This window comes from Camelus ferus, chromosome 13 (assembly GCF_009834535.1).
Source record: "Camelus ferus isolate YT-003-E chromosome 13, BCGSAC_Cfer_1.0, whole genome shotgun sequence".
NCBI classification, from domain to species: domain Eukaryota; kingdom Metazoa; phylum Chordata; class Mammalia; order Artiodactyla; family Camelidae; genus Camelus; species Camelus ferus.
The window spans coordinates 48,299,355-48,320,855 of record NC_045708.1 but is presented as its reverse complement, the minus strand read 5'-3'; the positions used below and the strand labels follow the sequence as shown (position 1 = coordinate 48,320,855).

The 21,501-nt window shown below is 41.4% G+C and overlaps 1 protein-coding gene and 1 long non-coding RNA gene across 7 annotated transcripts in view; both read right to left on the bottom strand.

Annotated features, from left to right (window-relative positions):
• Nucleotides 1–21,501, bottom strand: part of AK4 (adenylate kinase 4) — a 70,809-nt gene that overhangs the window by 23,245 nt on the left and 26,063 nt on the right. For 5 of the 6 annotated variants that reach the window (XM_032494487.1, XM_032494489.1, XM_032494491.1 and 2 more), the window contains one exon: nt 8,100–8,219. In XM_032494487.1, the coding sequence (XP_032350378.1) occupies nt 8,100–8,219 (120 nt within the window). Of the gene's footprint in view, nt 1–8,099; nt 8,220–13,899; nt 13,903–21,501 lie in introns of all 6 variants that reach the window. The other variant, XM_032494492.1, reaches the window with a different exon arrangement.
• On the bottom strand, nt 813–6,326 carry LOC116668057. Its single transcript, XR_004325125.1, has 3 exons — nt 4,113–6,326; nt 3,359–3,647; nt 813–2,929 (listed from the first exon to the last, which is right to left on the bottom strand). It is a non-coding gene; the product is annotated as an uncharacterized LOC116668057 (long non-coding RNA).

The window sequence follows — 21,501 nt, the reverse complement described above, 5'->3', positions numbered from 1 at the left end:
AGTTAGGCTTTCCTCAAGTGTATTTAATGAGGGGTGAATACCATAATCCTTATTATTAGAAAGAACATTTTTGTTAAGTTTCTCAACAGTTTATTATTGAAATGTTAAGTTCTAACATCTCTGTCAGTGTCTCTCTCTACATACGTATGTCGATATTCTTTACATTGATAATAATAACACACATCTTCTATTTGACCACCTACTATGTTCCAGAACTCCACTACCCAAGTTTTACATTTGTTAGCCAATCCTCTCAAGTGTATGAAATACATCTGCCTATTTTATGGATGAGAAAAAAGAATCCACGAAAGGTAACTCTGCTTGCTCAAGACTACAAGCTAGTAAGTTATCGGGTCTGACTCCTAGGTCCGTGCTTTTTCCACCACACTACTGTTTTCTCAGTATGGTACTTTGTGCATATTAAGTGTACAATGATTGTTTCATTATTAAACCAGCAAAGTATACCTCGGATGCTTTGGATGGAATTTTGCAATGAATTGTCTTAATTCATCCAATTTCCATGATACCTGTTTCATAAATTAGGGAAGCAGGCTCTCCTAACATCTAAAATGGGTCTCACCCTGTGCCTTACTTTACAGACTCCTAATTAAGTAGCAATTAGGTGTGCTAACTGCATCTGAAAGTGTGTGACATGATAGACCCAAAGACAGAGAAACCAGAGTTTAATATCTAAAGTACATCTGAATTTCAATTTTTTTAAATTTTGTTAATTTTTAAATGTTAGTTGGAAGGAAAGTTAAAAAATAAATAATTCACTCTTTCAAAGTTTTAAATTTTATTTTTAACTCCCTTCTAACTTCATTTTTAACATTAACTTTGACACTTTTTCAACTCCCTGTTTTTGAATTTCAAGAACTGTTTAAGTTTTGCCCCCACCCACTTTTCTGGTCTCATCTGCTCATATTTTTGGCTCTAGGGTGATCCAACTACTTGAGGTTTCCAGAACACACCACGTTGTTTCATGCCTCTGTACCCAGTACACGATGCTCCGTCTGTCTAATATGTGCTTTATTCCTACTTTCAAAATTTAGCTCTTAGTGTCACCTTCTCCAGGAAGCCTTCCTAATAGCTGCCTCCCTCACCCGCACAAGAGGGCCAGTCACTTTCTCCTCTGTGCTGCCTGGCCCCTCCCACCCCCTTCACTGATGCTCCCAAGATCCTACAACTGTTATTCAGCATTTGCTCCTCCTGGACTATGAGGTCAGGAAGTGTGCTATCCCCACCTCAGATGGTTCAACGCCAAGTTCATCGGGACACACAAAAAATATATCTTCAATTCTTTTTTTGATCTCTGAACCAAGTTTTTCTGGAGTATATTCAAATACCCATATACATGTGTTTTCTACCTGGCCCTTAATACTTGCATGTTATAATCTAGTCATTCTCTGAAAATACTAACCGAATAAACAAAGTCGGGATTATCTATTATATTAAGACTGTTCCTCATCCCAAGGCAGCAGTCAGATTACTCAGAAGAAACCCACCAGAAATGAACAAAGACGGGGATGAGGGGCTCAGGAGAGAATCCAGCAAAATGAAGAAGAGAAGAGATCCTGAGTGTTACCGTGCTTATCAGTCAGATACTTGGCGCTCCTGTGGACACCAAGGGTACTGAACAAAGGAAAAGTCATAGAAAAACCAAGTTTCTTGCAGCTTAGATTTAAATCAAAGATGATCCTCACAAAGACTTAACATTTTGCCGAGTATCACAGCAGTTTATTACTGAAATGCTAAGTTCTAACATCTGAATCGGTGTCTGTATATATACATACTTATCCTTTTCATTTGCAAATTCATTCCTAATAGAGAGTGTCAGGCAGGGCGAACCTGGTGAGGCACCAAAGATTATGACCATTCAGTCCATGCCTGGCAGGCATAACTGTCCCCAGCAGAGTTCCATCGGTTCTCTGACCCCTCTCCACTCTTCAGCAGCCACTCCAATTGCCTGTAACCTTCTGTCCAAGGTATGAGAGTTTACATATTGCTTAACAATGATCTTAGACACAAAGGTTATCCCAAAATGTTTTCCAGGACTAAACGTTTGAATGTAAATGGGTAAGTAAGATCATCTATTACCCTCTTACACACACACACACACACACACACACACACACACACACACAAAGCTTGATTATTTTTGTTCTCCAAAGTCAATGTCTTCAGTGACCTTCCAAACAAACCTATTACACATTTTATTTTTGAAATATACCCTACATTCACCAAGGGCAACAGAAGGAAAAAACTGCCCTTGGCATTTCTTAAAAGAAGTGATTCAGAAGATACGTGACTGTTGGCTTTTTTTTCTGCAGGCATATGTTGCCCAGCGGGATGTAACACTCTTGAGAGGCCTGATTCAGAAAGAAAAATAGGAAGGGGATAGGGTCAGAGCCATTACGTACCAGTCCAGTATGGTAAACACATTTGCAAATTCAGGACATACACTGCAGCTCTAGTGTCTGTGGTTCCCAGCACCCACCTTTTACTTGGACACCAAGGGCTCTGAGTGGGCATGTGTCCTGGAATACCTTAGGTCTGAGATCATTCAGCTCTCAGGGAGAACACACACACACAAACACTGCACACATTCAAGCAGCTCTGACTTCTGCTAAAAAAAAAAAGTCTCAGAATCACCCACAGAAAGCACCAGTTAGTGAGTGCTCAGCACTGCTCAGAAATGGAACACACAAGGATGGACGGAACGATGACTCTCATTCTAAAGTTGTCTACCTCCCATGGAAAGGCTTGAATTATATTCCACTTATAATTCCAAAATTTAAGGTTGCTTTCTGTGAAAACTAACTTTGATAACAAGTTTAAAATATCTCAATACCTACCCTAAAGTCATCTGGCAGACAATTCTGTTACATCTTGATGTAAATTAGGACTGAGGCTGAGAACTCGCAGGTCACTATTTAGGTGCACAGGTTTGGCAGTCACGTTTAGAAATGAAAGGGAAAAAAAAAATTTATTATCTAACGCACCTCTCTGTATGCCCCATCTCGCTGCCGGCTGTTTTTTAAAAAGTGAAGAATCTGTATTTAAGCTGGTTATTGCTCCCTAGTTACTATTTCGCCTTAAGATCACCTAGGAAGCAGTAAACACCCTGCCTATGAAACAAAGCAACAACATGGTTTCATAACAAAATTAGAAGACTTGTGCATTACATTCTGCTGGTAGAATATTTGTCTTAAAAAGTAAATAAAATTATTTTTAGAAACACTGCTCACTAACATTAACTTCTAAGGAAATTAAAGAAAGAAAAAGAAAGAAAAAAAAAGAGAAAGAGGAAAAAGCATACCGATATACACATATTTACACACCAAAGAGTGTTTCTTACCCAACTAGAAAAGCACACTGTGAAGGCAAGGTGGTGCTGGGCTGGTTTTGGCAAGGATATAGCTGACCAAACCACACAGCCTTCACCAAGCCCATCCACCACCACCCCTGGCGCTCCCTTGGCTTGCGTCCACGCTACTCATTTCCACCCACTATTTGCAGGATGCCTCTCTGCAGCCATATGGACCAAGATGATGAGTCATCTGTCATCCGGAATTCTTTTCTTGACCTTTCCACACTCAATCACCTTCAGCACGCTCGACAGGCACGTCCTCCACGGAACATGTGCCCTGTAACATAAGGAGTTTAAAGCTGAACCCAGAACGTAGCATTCCTGCCTGTCCTCACTTTGCCAAGTGGATTTACTCCAGAGCTTTAAAGAAAAATCACAAGCGAAACCGTGACCAGATGGGTTTTCAAGGAGACAGATACAAACTAAATCAGTTAGGAGACTGACGTAGTTTACCAAAAACAGGCCTATGATGTAGAAGAACTTCAGTCCTTCTCCCCGAGAGAAGTTTTAGCAAAAGCAAAGCAGTGAAAAGATACATAAAGACACTCCCTAACTGAAGCTGACTTTTCAACGTCGCCCAGCTAAATATTTTTAAAACGACTTTTGAACTTCACACTTCACGTAGCCACACACACACACAAAAAAACCTTACACACCCCCCCAAAAAAACCCCAAAAACCTCACGCCCTGCACCTCATTCACGTACAAGTCACAAAACCTCATACTTACTTACAGCACTTACCATATGGCAAGGACTTCCCTAAGCACTTTACGTATATTCGCTTACTTCACCCTTTTTGTAATTCCAGATTTCCGTGAAGAATAAAATGCAGAGAGCCAAAGTAACTTGCCCGACCCGGGTCATCGACACTGCCGGTAAAGGGCAGGGCTGGAATCCAAAGTGTGGAGGCTGGCACTCACTGGGATTAGTGGTTATCACACTAACCATGTTCCCAAAGGAGTTTAACACAGATGATCTCTTTTTTAAACAGATTTTTTTTTAAGTTTACTTAAAACTACGTAAGTTCATTTTACAAGGTGTGAAGTCTTACAATGTAAGGATTTAAACTAGAGAAATGACTGTTAGGTTATGGCAAAGTGAAAGTTTATCAGTCATGGCAAATACCCAGATAAGGAGTTAGGGGGCTAACTTTTTTCAGTTAAATGGTTAAAGTCTGGAGACGTTCACATAGCTGCGGAGAAGTGCAGGGAAGATGGTGATGGCCAAGGAACTCCAAAAGCTGGGAAGGCGATCAAAGAAAACCTCAGGGCTTTAGTACCTAACATCAGTCACAGCTCCCGTCAGTTCTTCCTCCTCAAGGCACGCTTTCATGAACGGTGCTTCCTTTCCATCCCACTGCTGTTGCTTAAATTCAGGCCTTCAACATCCCTCGGCCCAGTTTTTCTAACAGTTTCTCATATGGCTTCTAACCACCACCTCCTCCCTACTCCAACACCTAAAAGCTCTGCTGCTAACAGAATCGTCTTTGTGAGATACAAACTGATCTAATCGTGTTATGCCCTTTCTTAACAATTCTTCAGTGGTCTGTCCCTACAGCCAACAATTTCCAGTTTCACCATCTCTGTATGGAATCAAAGTTCATCACCCCAGGAGTTCCCCTGCCTCTCCCTGTTTGCAGTCCCAGGAACACACGAGGCTAAGTCATTCCTCTCTTATCCAGCTCACGCTGTCCCTCTGCAGAAAAATCCTTCCACCCCTTCATCAACCTGCAGAACATTCCTCTATTTATCTCTTTTTCCATCAAGCTGTTTCAACCTCAATTTTCACAAACAGAACAGGTAACTTCCTCCTTTGTGTCCTTAGGGTACCACATATATGATTTTGCTACACAATTAGAACCTAATGTTTTATACACCTGACTCCCCTACTGCAATGTCAGTCCCTTAGGAAAAGGATAGCATCTTGCCATTTTACCAACAGCACCTAATAGTCCTGACACACAGTAGGAGCTTTATTCATCACGCCCAATGAACAAATACACGGCTTCCACAGGTCATTCTAGCCTTTCTCTTGACAAAAGTTTTCAGTTCATGCTGTTCATTCCTTCCAACCCCATGAGAACTCAGTTCTCACTTTTTTCTTTTTTTTAATGGAAGGCATTCTAGAAAGATATGACCTACTTTATAGTCAACTTTTCAGAACATCTACAAAGCGAAGAATGTATGTTAAATAGTCGCATTCGCAAAGAAAGCTCCCCAGAGCCAACTCAAGAGGTTCTCAGTGGGTGTTCAGAATAAGGCAGGTGATTCTGTGGCCCAATAAATTCAGAAAATGCTTCACAATGTCTCCTTCCATGAAGAGTTAAATCACATTATCATATTAAAGGTTCATTAAAATCCTAAGAAATTGGTTAACTTAGGACTATTACCTTTGGACAGGCAAGTGAATCCTAGTTTGCCCCAGTTTCCTCACCTATTAAATGGAAATAACAATCTCCACTTTATATGGTTTTTGGAGGGATTGAATGAGATAATAAATATCAAATGTTCAGAGCAATGCTTGGCACACAGTTAGTGCTCAATAAAGTCTAGCAATTTTTACTATTTAAACTGATATTTGCTAAACACATTTGACCACAATGTCTTTTGTCTAGCCATTATTAACACTGTGCACTACACACTCTGATAAACACAGATTTAGGGTAAGTACCCCACACCGTACTAGTCATTTTGGAGGTTCATGGCTCCAGACTAGGAGAAATACAGGCATCTGATAGTTTAAGCATAGGACAATTCCCTCTGGCTTGCCTGTGGCTGGCAAACATCAAGGCTTCAACTGTCGAAACCTCGTGAGGCTCTGGTTTCACCAGATTAAGAGAGGAAAGAGTGCACTGTGTGAACTAAAGGAAAACTACTCTGCAACAGAAAGAAGTTTCTTATATCAAAATCTCATTATCCGCATTTCTGTTCCTAGAAAGCAGGATATTTATCAAGTTTCTATTTTCATCGCACTGAAGAATCTAAGACAAATAACCCACCCAGTCCATTTTTTTTTCCTTTAATAAATCTAAAGAATTACACTGGGCAAATTTAAAGTAGAAGACTCTAAATCCCAGCTTCCTGGAGCACTAAATCATGCAATAGTCTGTGTATGAGCATCTGTATGCATTTTCCTGGGTAAAGTATCATAGGAACCACTAATTGAGTTTGTTTTTTTTTTAATCAGGACTAATCGGAGTTTGATACTGTTCAAATACTAAAAAACAGTGTCAAAGAGCATACACCATGAAAGGTAAATCTCTTTCCCAACCCTCATCCTCTCCTAATCGTAATGCCAAGCACTGTCATCAGTTTTTTTATACCCTTCCAAAGATAGTTTATGTATGCATTTGTAAGTAAATATAGTAATATTATACTGTCCCTCCGTTTTTACATAGATAATAGTGCATAATACATACTATGCTGCAATTAGCTTTTTTCGCTTGGCAATCTGTCTTAGAGATCTGTCCCTATCAACACATAAGCACAGATTATTTGGTTAGTGGACGTATCAGAATTTAAGGCAACCCTGTGATACATACTTAGGTTGTTACCAGTGTCTTGCTGTTTACAAACAACGCTGAAAACAAATATCCTTGAAGATATATCTTTAGGCAGGAAATCCAGCATGAAACTGCTAAATCAAAAATTACAAAGACTGCTAAACTGCCCTCCAAAGGTTGTCCATTTTATACTCAACAATACTTATTTCCTACCCTCTCAATAAAAGATTTTCAGATTTTCTATCTTTGTTAATCTAACAAGTGAAAAATGATAACTAATGCTTTCAATTTGTGTGGGTTATTATGAATGAAAGAACCCCTGATTTAAGATGAGTTTTACTTATAACAACTTCGTCATGGAAACAAAAGGCACCATAGAAACTGGAACAATAATGGGAATTCAGGGAAGGGTGCTTCAAAGTCAATGGTTCTAGGGAAGGTAGACTGAAGACAGAGAAATTAAAAGGCTTCACTGCATGGGGTTTCTATCATGTCGCCAAACAGATGACTGAATGTTTGGAGTAGGGTGGTTATTTTGCAATCTGCAAAAAAAGACACATATATTCCAATGTTCATAGCAGCACTATTTACAATAGCCAAGACATGGGCGCAACCTAAATGTCCATCGACAGGTGACTGGATTAAGAAGATGCAGTATATACACACAGTGGAATACTACTCAGTCAACGTGGATGGACCTAGAGATTACCACACGAAGTGAAGTAAGTCAGAAAGAGAAAGACAAACATCACATATCACTCACATGTGGAATCTTTAAAAATGACACCCTTGAACTTATTTATAAAACAGAAACAGACTCACAGATAGAAAACAAACTTACGGTTACCAGAGGGGGAATGGAGGTGAGAAGGGATAAATTGGGAATTTGAGATTTGCAGATACTTACTACTATATATAGAATAGATAAATAAGCAAGGTCCTACTGCATAGCACAGAGAACTATATTCAATACCTTGTAATAGCTTATAATGAAAGAGAACATGGAAAAGAATACATACATATAAATGTATAACTGAATCACTATACTGTACACCAGAAACTAACACAATGTAAATCAACAATACTTCAATCTTAAAAGTTAAATACATAAATAAAATAAAGCAAACAAATAAATTAAAAATTTAGGAGAAAGAAATGAAGAACTGTGCAGGGAGACCATGACCCACTATTGGCAGAAGCCCAGCGGACCCACAGGTTCCACTCACCATCAAGCAGCCAGTGCTGGTCACGCCTGTTCTCCAGCTCCAACAGCATGAGGCGTGTGATCACGTGATCTGGGACCAAAAGACCTTTCTCGATGTACTGCTTTGCCATACCACCAACTTCTATTAAAAAGACAGGAAAAGGGCACACTCAAAAAAGCTTACAAACTCTCTTCTGACAGTTTTGACTTCTCTCCCATTCCTCCCTGATGGCATAGGGGGAAGTTAGGGGTAAAGGTTTTTAGAGTAATTTTTTTAAACATTGGCTTCAATAGTGGTGGCACTCTCTTCCATTTGTCTCCCAAAGATTTGGAAAAGCATCTCTTGAAGATATATACACAAACAGAAATAAAAATAAAAGGAAATATAAATTAGGCAAAGAGAAAATCAGAGTAGGAAATCAAGTTGAAGTCTGGAGGGAGGGTGGTACACTAAAGGCCAGGTGAGAAGTCCGGGCTGCTTCCTAGAGGTGAGTCCCAAAGTGGACCCCGAGCCTCTCTCCAGTTTATGGTAACAAAGAAATGTGATCAACTACACAGTACACAGAAGACTACAGGAAGCCTAGGGGTACAACTATTCTTTAGAGATTTTAAGGGGAAAAAAATTTTCACTGCTCTCCTAGAAAGAATGCTGGATGATACAAAAAGCGATCAGGTGAGGAGGGTTCTAACTCAGTGGTAGTGTGCTTAGCATACACGAGGTCCTGGGTTCAATCCTTAGTACCGCCGTTGAAAATAAATAAATAAGGTGGGGAGGATATAGCTCAGTGGTAGAGCGCATGCCTAGCAAACCCAAGGTCCTGGATTCAGTCCCCAGTACCTCCACTAAAATAAATAAATAAACCTAATTACCTTCCTCTCCATCCAAAAAAATAAAAAATAAATAAATGTTAAAAATAAACATTAAAACTAACTAAATAAAAATAAAGTAAATAAACCTAATTACTTCCCCCACAAAAAAAAGTGGGGGAAAAAAGCAATCAGTTTACTTCTTTCCGAGAACCTCGGTATAAGCACACAGTATCTTGCTGACGTGGTTGTAAAAGCAATTCAGTGTTATTAGTGAAATGTCAAGTTCATAAAAAGATGTGAATTAAAAAAATTTTTTTTCAAAGAAAAAATGCTCCTATATTAATTTAAAATAATAATTTCTTATATGTGGGAATTGTGAGTTGGTTTCAGCAGAACAAATTAGCAGTTTAAATCTGTTAAGTTTCTAGAACTGAATTTTTTTTTTTAAACCCAAGATGAAGTCCCCTGCTGTCCAGAGATCTGATAATGAACCATTAAGAATCACATTCTTGACAGGCCAATTAAGTTCTTCCAAAAACATAAAGCAGAATTATATTACTGGAAAAAAGCTCAAGAATCATTTTGCCCCTACTTTAACCTTGAATTTAAGGTAGAGCCGTCCTTCTTTCCCCCAGACTGAGTCTACACTCTGAACTCCAACTTCAACACTGAAACATGTGCTATGAAGAGTTCCCCAGCACACGATCACTACCACTGGACAAGGAGCTCACAGTTAGACCCAAAGATGCGACTCAGGAACAGGCTACACGAAGCAGATCCCGAATGTGGCTTCACATGAAAGTAAACAAAACACATTCATTCAACAAGGATTTCTTGACTGTATACTGTGTAACAGTAACAGCGTACAAATGTAGCAGTGAATACAAGTTGATATGTAAGCAGTATTATTTCGTTAAGGGCAACAATAACAATCTTAAGCTGAGCACATACTACCCTAAGCACTGTGCTTTTAAGCATTATGTGCTATTTCATTTTAATCCTCATAAGAGCCTCATCTTCAAATAAGAGGTAATACTCATTATTTTTTTAATGACAGACTTACTGAGATAATTCACATATCATAATATTAATCATTTTAAAGTGTACAAATCAGTGGTTTTTATACATAGTCCACGTTGTGTAACCATCACCACTACCTAAGTTCAGAACATTTTTATCACCCCAGAAATAAACCCTGTACCCATTAGCAGCCACTCCCCCAACCCTCCTCCCTCTAGGTGCTGGCAGCTACTAATCCACTTTCTGTCTTTATAGATTTGCCTATTCTGTGCACTTCATACAGAAGAAGCACACAATATGTGGTATTTTGTGTCTGGCTTCTTTTACTTAGCATGTTTTCAAGGTTCATCTGTGTTATCTATCTATCTGTCTGTCTGTCTATCTATCTATCAGCTCTTTAACCATTTTCATGGCTAAGTATTATTATTCCATTATATGGACATACCATATTTTGTTTATACATACATCAGTTATAAGCCACTTGGGTTGTTTTACTTTTTGGCTATTCTGAATAACGCTGCAATAAACATTCATGTACAAGTTTTTGTGTGAACATTTGCTTTCAGTGCCCTTGGGTAATACCTGTAAGATGTGTGTGTGTGTGTGTGTGTGTGTGTGTGTGTGTGTTTTGTATCCGACAAATCGCTGTCAGACCGACTGCTTTCAGTGCCCTTGGGTAATACCTGTAAGATGTGTGTGTGTGTGTGTGTGTGTGTGTGTGTGTGTGTGTTTTGTATCCGACAGATCGCTGTCAGACCGACTGCTTTCAGTGCCCTTGGGTAATACCTGTAAGATATGTGTGTTTGTGTGTGTGTGTTTTGTATCCGACAAATCGCTGTCAGACCGACTGCTCAGAATAACTAGCAGGTATGGTGCTTACTCTGCACTGCTCAGGCCAGCCCCAGGGCCCTGGTCTTAGCCCCATTCACCAAACTTTAAGGTAGACAGAAACAACAAATATACCTCTTCCAAGGTGAGAGATCAAGATGTGCACTGGCTCCTAACATCCCATGAGGAAATAGTGAAAGAGTAGGAATTGTCTGATTTGGAAAAGAAAAGACCCAGACAAAGACAACAATTTATCCATCACCTGATACTTGACAACTGGAAAGGGCACTATTTTATTCAACCCCCAGGTCTTAGAATCAGGACCAGTAGTGGGAAGTACAAATGGACAGGAAAGCTTGCCTAAGGACATGTTTGAATGGAGACTCAAAGACTGCCCAGGAAGGGACACTGCAGAGGATTTTGAAAACTGGGTTGGGCACGGGGCTACATTAATGTTTCAGGTCCCTTCAGATGGAGGATTTATGGTATTGGGATACATTTGGATTCAGTAATTTAATGAAGAACAGTATCCACAATGGTGCCCCTAAGGCCTCAGAGTATCTGCTAAGTGGCTCAATATGTACCTCCTGCTGACACTTCAAACTTACGTCCAAAATCCCACGTTCCCCTCCCACTCTGTTCTTGTCCTAGTGTTTCTTACCTCAGCCAAAACATCAGAATACCCTCCACACACACATCCATGGTTTCCTTGGCTTCAGTTATCCAAGGTCAACCGTGGTCTGAAAATATTAAATGGAAAATTCCAGAAATAAGCAACTCATAAGTTTAAACTTGGTGCCATTCTGAGTAGTGTGATGAAACTTTGTGCTGTCCTGCTCCGTCCCCTGGGATGTGAATCATCTCTTTGTCCAGAATATTCCTCCCGTTAGTCATTTAATAGCCATCTTGGTCATCAGATCGACTGTCTACCACAGTGCTTGTGTTCAAGTGACCCTATTTTATGTAATAATGGCCCCAAGTGCAAGAGGAGTGATGCTGGCCATTCAGATATGCCAAAGGGAAGCCATAAAGTGCTTCTTTTAAGTGAAAATGAAAGGGAGCAGGACCCTGTGAGCCCCCAACCCTTGCCTCTTCATAGAAAAGCTGCCATCCCCCAGGCCTCCCTGAGTCAGAGAAGAGCAGGCTCAAGCCATTGATTAGGACAAGCCTGCAGGCACTGGGGGATGGCAACGACTCTGACCACCTATCTCAACGATTAGCTGAGATTATTCCTTCATTTCCCTTTAAAACTTTCATGGCTGGGCATAACCTTTGGAGACGGTTTTTTGAGAGAGGTGCTGGGTCCACTAGATTGAAGGCATTCTGATTAAAAGCAACATTCCTTTCTGTTACCAAGGCTGTTGCCCTCAGGATCATACCCCTGCCCCTCCCTCAAATTGAAACCAGTTACTCCTATCTGAGTCTCAAGAGGCAGCTGCAGTGAAGAGACAAGAACTGGTTAGAACCCAGTCTAAGATGGTGGCGGATTTGACTCTCAGTGGACCTGGAGCCTCATTATATGCTCATTGTAAGGTATTAGCATGGTAAGTGACACACCCACCAAGAGCCCGTAACAGTTGACGATTGCCATGACAACAACCAGAAAAGCCCGTACAAGGGCTGACTGGCTCCAGTCACACCTGGAAGGAGAACATGATGGCAGAAGCCCCCCATGAAGTCCACGTGGCCCGACCCGGGCCAGAGCCGTTTCTACCACCCATCTTGGCTGATGGCTCCCCACTCGAGCACCTCTTCCTCACTCAAGTGCTTTTCTTCCCTTCTTCCTGCTCAAGCACTTTCCTTCCATTTCTCCTTCTGAGCAATAAAGCAGCTGCTTACTTTGTCCCTCTGCCTCTGCTGTGCGAATTCTTTCACAGCCAGCGGCAAGAACCCACACTATGGTGGGCTTCCTAATTTAGGGGTCCCTCCATCTGCTAACAAAAAGATGAAAGTTCGCGACTTAATAAGGAAAGGAAAATACTGTATGCCGAGGCGGCTAAGATCTATGACAAGGACAAATCTGTTAAATTGTGAAGAAGGAAAAAGAAATCCATGCTAGTTTTGCTGCTGTACTTTAAACTGCAAAAGATATGACCAGAGTGCATGATAAGTGCTTAGTTAAGACAAAAAAGGAATTAAATTTGTACATTTAAGATATTCTGAGAGAGACAGACACAATGTTCACATAACTTTTAGTACAGTATATTGTTAAAACCGTTCTATTTTATTATTATTGCTTATCTCTTACTGGACCTGATTTATAAATTGCTTTATCATAAACTTACTTTATCCTGGGCATGTGTATATAGGAAAAAACAGTATATATAGGGTTCAGTACTATCTGTGGTTTTAGGCATCCACTGGAGGCCTTGGAATGTATTCCCCATGGATAAGGGGGGACTACTGTCCTCTCTCAATGTCACCTAAGATTATGTACCTTATATGTGTGTCTTGATTTTCTCAATTTCTCCCATTCTATATAATTGAACATGAAGATCTTGAAATTCTACTTTCACAGTGTCTCTCATCTCCAAGACAATTGATCAAACACAACAATGCAACAGTAACTGTTGTGAATAAACAAGAGCAAACCGTGGGGGCACTGCAGAACAGGCTATGTGGACAATGACGGCCCTGAACGGCCCTGGTGGTTAACACGGCTTATCAGAAAGCAGCGCAAAAGGAAGGAAGTAGTGAGATACACTCCAAAACCTAATTTACAAATCTTTACAGAGTGAAGAGGAGACAAATGGCCTAAGAATGAACAGACTGTGAATGGATCTCATCGCTGAGACTGAGGTGGGAAACCCCATGAAAAAGACGGCAGGAGCCCCAGACAGGGCCACTACCCTCCTGCCAGCACCATTCGGTTCCCTGGCCCTGCGGCATTATCTCGCTTTTTAAACTCTGAAACAGTTTACTTCTAGGAAAGTGGAACTTGTCCTTAAGATTCTATTGGTTCCCTGAGCTAACTCCTGATTGGTCCATTTCTCTCATTCCTGACTGGTCCATTTCTACAAAGCTTGTTCCTAATTAGTCACCTTTGTTATACCTTATTTGCATATGACGTTACAAAATGTTGCAAAGCCTAGACTGGTAGCCTATAAAAGCTTGTGTAAACCTACAGACAGGGTCCAGAGCTTGGAGTGTTAACTCCTCTGGGCCCGCTGGCATAATAAACCTGAGCTCTCCAACCCTCCAAGTGCTGCTTGGTCTCTACCAGATCCAGGTTGCTGTCACAACTGAGCTATAACACTGAGCTGTAACACAGTTTGCTGCAACAAGATCAAAGTGGGTCCTTTACCCATACCAATCTTTAAACAGATACAAATTCAGAGATTGCTTCTGGGGTCTTCCACACACAGTCAACCCAAAGAATAATTAGATTACCTAAACAGCCAATTCTCACTGCTCAGCTTACTTCCCTTCTCAGTAGCAGCAGTGGTAGTAGATGGCTCTTTTGCATAAATACAGCAGCTAGAGTATCCTTTAAAAATGCAAGCCCATCAGAATCCTCCAGCGACTTCCCATCTCACTGAGAGTATGAGCCAAGTCCTCACTTGGGCCTCCAAGGCCCTGTGTGACCAGGCCCTTGTTCTCTGACCCACCTCCTACTTCTCTCTTCATTTTCCAGCCTGTTCTAGACACGACAGCCTCCGTGCACTTTCCTGAAGATCACAACCATGTGCCCACTTAGGACCTTTGCATTTGTTGTTCCCTCTGCCAGGAACACTCTTCCCCCTGGAATTTCATTTCATAAGGGTCAAGTCCTCACTTCATTCAGGTCTCTGGTCAAGTTTCACCTCAAACAGGCCTCCCACCGTGTCTAAACAGCACAAGCACAAACACACACCCCATCATCCTTACTCTCTTATCCTACTTTACATTGTTTTCTAGAGCCAGACCTTACATATTCTATATTGACATATATTTGTTAATTCACTTTCTGCGCCCCCTCAACTAGAATATTGTTAACTGAAAAAAAAAATGAAACACTCTGTTCACTACCATACCCTCAGTTCTTAGAATATAGTCTGGTAAGCACAGATACTCCAAAAAAAAATGTTGTATGAATGAACACTTTGAAGATGACAGAGGATCTTTTTCCCCTCATAAAAATCAATCTGATCTTCCTGCACAGTTACAACAGAATCATTACCCCAAGATCAAATACCGCCCAACTTTGCCAGGTAGCAACTTTTTCAAGGGCGATATGAGATGAGGCGTGATCAGTACTAACTAGGTGAGACGGCCACGTTAGGTGTGACAGCTGAGCTTTATTTCTTCATCATGTCAAACCATGAATAGCAATAAGCCAGGTTGGGGAGGGAAAATGGGGAGAAAGAAACACCAGGAGCTGATGCTGTAGAGGCACGGGGGTGATTCACACACCTGGAGGAACCTCAATTAGTGACATCTGAAAAAAAGCACACCATGAGCCGTCGAGTTAGACGGGTAGGATAAGGAGCTGAGACTTTGAGGGATTAAAGAAAAAAAAAAAAAAACTAGTTCCAGAAATTCCAGCCCACAGCTAAAACCAACTGCTCAAGTTGCAGGGCCCAGCACAAAATGAAAGCATGGAACTTCCTTGTTCAAAAATTAAAAATCCCATGATGGCAACAGCAGAACACTAAACTAAGTGCAAGGCCTCGTGTGATGCCACATGCCCACGGCAACGTGAAACCTGGACGAGGCTGGCGTGGGTGGACACAAAGGAGGCTGTGACAATAATCCAAGCACAGACAGGACGAGCCAAAGCAAAGGTGCTCCCTGCCCCTTGAGAAAGTACCGTGAGCTAACTCACTGTGCACTGTGCAACTCCAAGTTTAAAATAGCTCTGTGGAAGCCCTCCAGAGCCACCTGAATCCAGTCTACTAATGCAGGGAGAGCTCTAAGGGCAGCATCCTCTCCCAACTATTTTTGGCAGCCTTGGCTCTTCTCTGGAGCAGGACAGACAGCATGTCCTCTAATCTGACACAAAATCAAACTTCCACCACGTCTCACAATCCCCACCATGAAAACCAGGAAAAGCCAACAGCAGCCAGAGCAAAGTGGACTTAACAACGCATGGGCATCTGAATGAAGACCTCACTACAAAAGCAAACTGAAGAAAAACACAGGTCAGAAGACCGGCCCATTCCAGAAAACAGGACCTTCATGTGCCCTTGTCAGGTTGCTTGGAAGGGAAAGCAGTATCATGAAATGCTAATGCTAGCATGCTTGGATATAACACATCCCTGCTCCAATTTCTCACGTAGTATTCCAAAGAAAGGCTGCAGACACACGTATGTGGTCTTACACAGCTTTTGCATCCTTAGTGTGCACACACGTGCACATGCACACTCATTGAAATAGTTCATAAATCACTAGGAAGCTTTCAAAAATAAACTTGATAAATTTAGAGTAACAATAACAACAGCAAAATGTCAGCAGCTTTGCATTTTTTAAGCATAACAACAACCAAAAAAGGGAAAAGAAAACCCATCGTGTGTTTATGAGACTGACCAGAACACCAGTGATTAAGGGCACATTTGGGAAAACTTTCTTCAGAAAAGGAAAGATTAAGTGCCAGATTATAAAATGGTATGTATTATAAAATTATGGATATATTATATTGTCAATGCTAAATGTGTTAGAAGAAAATCAATGTTTCACCTATTCTGTAACATAAATTTTGTGATACTGAATCTTAAAAACCAACTCCATTCAATTACTACTAAATATAAATTAAAATAGGTATGATCTTGATAACCTTGAGAAATATATATTTTCAATTACTAACCAGATCAGACAACCTACAAATTTTCAAAATTGAATACTACCTATTAAGTTGTATATTGAAGATAATACCAAGTTAAAAAATTTAAGATCATACAGAATGTGAGAGATCCTATTAAATTGGTCATCTCTCCAAAACTCATGCTTCCAGATATGAAAGAGATTTTTATTGTCCTCAAATCTTTCACATGAAAATGGCCCACATGCAGATTAACAGGCGGATATAAATCACTGCATTCGGGGCAGCAAACACGGCAAAGCACTGTCAGCAGCCCAGTGGGGGAGCGGCTGGTGCGGTTTGGCCACCACTGTGGACTATCTTAAGACTGATTAAAAAGAAAATATCTCTGTCCAAGTAACTAGGAGAGTCAGCCTAAGCAAATGACATTTCTTCAGAAAAACCATGAGCACACACACACAGATGGGTCCGTGACACTGCCAGCTTAAACATTCCAGAGACTGACTGACTCAAAGAAATAAACAAACCCATAAAGATCCGAAATGGGAAAGACAGGTTACTGAAAGGGGGTGGGTCGTAAACACCGTTCACTAAGGGGAAACTGGAGAACGTGGGATGGGGTTGGTTTTGTGGTTTAAATACTCTCTGAGTCCACTAAATACTCACTCAGCTGATACGCACGCAGCACCTACTATGCGGGAGGCCTGTCCCAGAGCTCAGAACCGAAACACTGGGACGAGGTGCTAGCCCACTGAAAGCTTTCAAGAGCAAAACTTTATAGAATCTTTCTGTCAGGATAAAAATTAAATCAAACAGTCGGTAATTCTCACATTTATACTTAACACAAGCTCCTATATTGCCAATAAAGTTCCATATAAATATACTGTGAAAAAGAAATAGGCTATTGGTCACAAACTAAATGAAAGTATTGGGTCAAATACTGAATCTACCGGCTACTTCACCTTTGACCACTGAAGAGTTAAACCCTAGTCCAGAGTTACAAAAAGCCAAGCAGGCTCCCCTAGTCTCTTGACATTGGAAACAAAAAAGATTTGTTTTAACCAAGGTGGAGGTTAAGACTCCAAGTTAATCAACATTATTCAGGTAAAATCCACTTCTGGAATGAGAGTCTCTTGAAACCAAACTTCAACTACTATTAATACTTTAAGCAAAGGCAAGGGAGGTCTTTTTACTTTATTTGAATGTATCTGTCTTAAATTTGTCTCTCTTTGTCATATATTTTTTTTTCAATAACTAACCCAGGAAGTGCCAGCACAAGAACAACAATGACCAGGGTTCTCGTGGCATGCGCCTCCAATCAGCTGTGCGATGACTCTGCCAGCATCCTTCCGGAGAACTCCCCTTTCCCCCCTTGTCTGTGCCAAAGTCACTCCAGCTACTCAGAACCACAGGTGAAAATTCTCCTCCCCAGGAACCCTGCCAGTTATCCAGCCTCAATCTTCTGTGCATCGACTACGTGAAAGGCACCAGACAAGGCACTAGACATACAAGTATAAGAACACCCCCAAGAAAGAGGAGAGGAGTGGAGCAGACTCATGAACAAACACTAAGTTGTCACTATGTCCCAGCAAGTCAAAAAGCTGAGCAGACTGAAAAATAAATAACTCTTCCTGATTCCATAAGAGGGGAGGACACAGGGCAAACCACAGTCCCCAAGACTGGACGGACAGAGGGGTAAATACAGGGAGTCACAGCTCACCTGAGCCGAGATTCACAAGTGGAAGCTGTGTGGGCAGCCGGTGCCCGGAAGGAAACACTGAACCGCAACTGACAAGCAGCTGGAGCTCATGTGGACGGGGCTCCAGGAGGGCCCAGGCACGGGGGCCTCATGATCTTAGGAGGTTTTCCTCCAGAAGCTTGACCAGATTGCCACAGTGAGTATCAGAGAAAATTCCCCGGGGATTCCAGTAGGATGGGGCCTGGGGGGAACCATTTAAAAACAGCCAGAGCACTCTTCTTAGCAATCCCCCGTGCATGGAGAGGGAACGGGGTGGTTTCACCAGGGGAGGACTCTTTATTTAACCTTAAGTTTGACCTTGGAAAATAAACCGCTTCAGACACAATGTTCATAATTAGACTACTAGAATTACAAACGTCGTCTTGCCTCTGGTATAAATCTTGAACTGATTTTACGTCCACTGTAAGGGTAGGCTTCAAAAGACAGGATGTAACATTCAGTAGCTTCCTCCTCTCACTAATCTCCCCCACCTCCCACAATCTCACACCACTGTTTCTGTACCCTGCAGCCAGCGTGGTCCAAGTTGCCTATCTGAGCATGTCGCACCCCTGCTCAAAAAACTTCAAAGCAGTTCTATGGCAGTGGCTTTCAAGTCCCTTCAAGATCCGGCCCCTGCCTACCTCAGCAGCCTGGAAGATCTCCTCCCATCACCCATGTGCTCCCATTCCACTTCATATCTACTCTCCAGCCCCAGGGCTTCCCTCCTCAATTCTCCAAAAGGGGTTCAGTCCCCTGTATGTGCTCCCATGACATCCTGTCCTCCCACCTTACAGCACTCATCATACTGGGTTTTAATCCCTCATGCCAGTCTTCCCCACCGTACAATAGGGGATCGTGTCTGTCTGGTGTATGACTGTCTCTGATGCGCCATGCACAGTACCTGATACAAAGCAGACATTCGATACGCACCTGAAGACGGACTGGTCCTTCCAACTCCACTAAGCCCCTAGAGAACCAGGGCTGACTGAGTCTTTTGTAACAGAGGTAGCAATTCCAGACAGAACCAGATCCACATATAAACACTTCAGCCACTAATCCATTTCCACATTCAGTTCATCAAAGAGATACCAAAAACAACTACATGAACGTTCTAATAAGTGAAGTTTGCTGACCTTGCTATTACAATCCATTTATTCAAAAATATTTACTAAACAACTACTCTGTGCTGGGCTACGGCCCATTTCCCTGCCCACCGGGGAAACAATGAAGGGAGCACAGCAAGTTATTTGTTCTGTGCTCCTGACGGCTTAGCCAGGCATCAAACAGTTGACAATCTGCCCTATTTCAAAACAAAGTCAAGTTCTAAGAATGGTCTCCTGTCTTTCATTGGCACAACCAAGAAACAAAAATAAGGAAGATTTAACTTCTTTTTTTGTTTGTTTTTGCCTAAAATCTGTCCATTTATGTAAAAGTTTAAAACAGACAAAATTAAACTTGAGTATTACTCAAAGTACTATTGAGGGGCACATACATATATGGCAAAAGTATATGGTAAAGCAAGAGAGTAATTATAAGATGCAGATGATAGTCAGATAATGGAGAAAAGGCACATGGGGGCTTCCAACGTACTGGTAATATTCTATCTCTTAGGCTGAGTGGTGGACACACAAATCACATACACAGTGCATATCTTCTTTTTGTTCTGATTGCCTATAACGTGTTGGCAAACTGGATACAGAAGACAGAGCCCAACAAATGTCCACAAAGTTGCAAATCCCCAAGATTTGCAAATCCCCAGCAAATGCCTGGCTCAGTCACCAGAAACAGGTAACTACTTAATGTTCTTTTCATTGTTCAAGCAAGAGAACACTAAGAATGAAAGACCCCCGTAAAAGAGCTTGATTCCCTCCTAAGGCTGCCTAGACTAGGAGAGACCAATGCCCACCCCCAGCATCACCCCTTCTCCAAGGTGTCACTGAGAACTCCAACACACACCAACACACACACACACACATGCACACACCCTATGAGGCATAGTCAAAAATAAACTACAGTTTAATAACTGCAAACTACAAGTTCTTTATCTGCTGCCCCCTACTTGTAAGAATATTCTGGCACTGAAGTAGTTACTTGAAAAAACAATTAAGAAAAACTTTATTCTATAAACTGTCCTTCATATCACTTTGATGAATCTCTTCTAGTAACAAAATAATACATATTTTTTAAAATCTTGGTTAAGAAATAGATATCAAAGTCCCATAGAGGCAGAAATTATGGAAACTCCTAAATTTAAGACATTTGGGCACTTAACTCAGATGTCCAGGACCCATCCTACAACTGGCCTTGCTCAAAGCCAGGCTTTCTTTTCTTTCGCACCAAAAAGGGATTGGTTTTAAATCACTCCCTGACACTGGCTATTGGTAGCTACGAAGAAAACTCTGCACCTAGTGTAATGGTCAAGACCATACACTTCGGAGCCAGACTGCCTGGGTTCAAATCCTGACACTACCACTTAAAGGCTGTAAGATTGTGGGTGCGTTTGTACCTCAGTCTCTTCATCTATAAAATGGAAATACCACGCAGGAGTGTTCTGAAAGTTGCATGTGATTAACATGTTTGTGTAAAGAACTTGGAATGATGCCTCTGTACAAATGTCATTCAAGGACATGGCGATAATAAGTATATGTTCCTATATGCGAAGTGTCGGTCTAAGTGGTTTATACACATGAACCCACTGAATTCTCCTAAATATCTGTGAGACCAGTGCTATTATTTTCCCCATTTCACAAACAAGTAAACCAGAACACAGAGAGGTTAAGTAACTTTCCCAAAGTACTCAGCTGATGAGTGACAGAGCCAGGGCTCAGACTCAAGCAGGTTGGCACCAGAGTCCATCTTCTTAACCACTATTCGAGACTGTCTCTCAATGTCTGTGAGCATTTCCTTGAAGAAAAGCACTCTGAATGTTAGGGTACATTCTTCTAGAATGGTGAAGCAAGTCCCTGTACAAAAGGGACAGAAGCATATATCTCTGTTATATACATATATACATACACACACACAAGAATGGAGATAGTATGCCCTGTGGGGAAACATCTGCTCCTGCTCTGTGTAACCACCTTGCTTCCTTTAGGTGCTGTATCTTCGACTAAATAAATAAACTTACAGCAAGTATTTCTGTGCAGCTGCTTCCTACCAAACTCTTAAGCGCCCTGAAATCCTATACATCCTAACTAGCCAGCCTCCTCCTCTCCGCAAGGTCTTCTCCCTCCTCTGATCCACCCTCCACACAGCTCCCAGAGAGGTTTCAAAAACACAGCTGGCACAAGC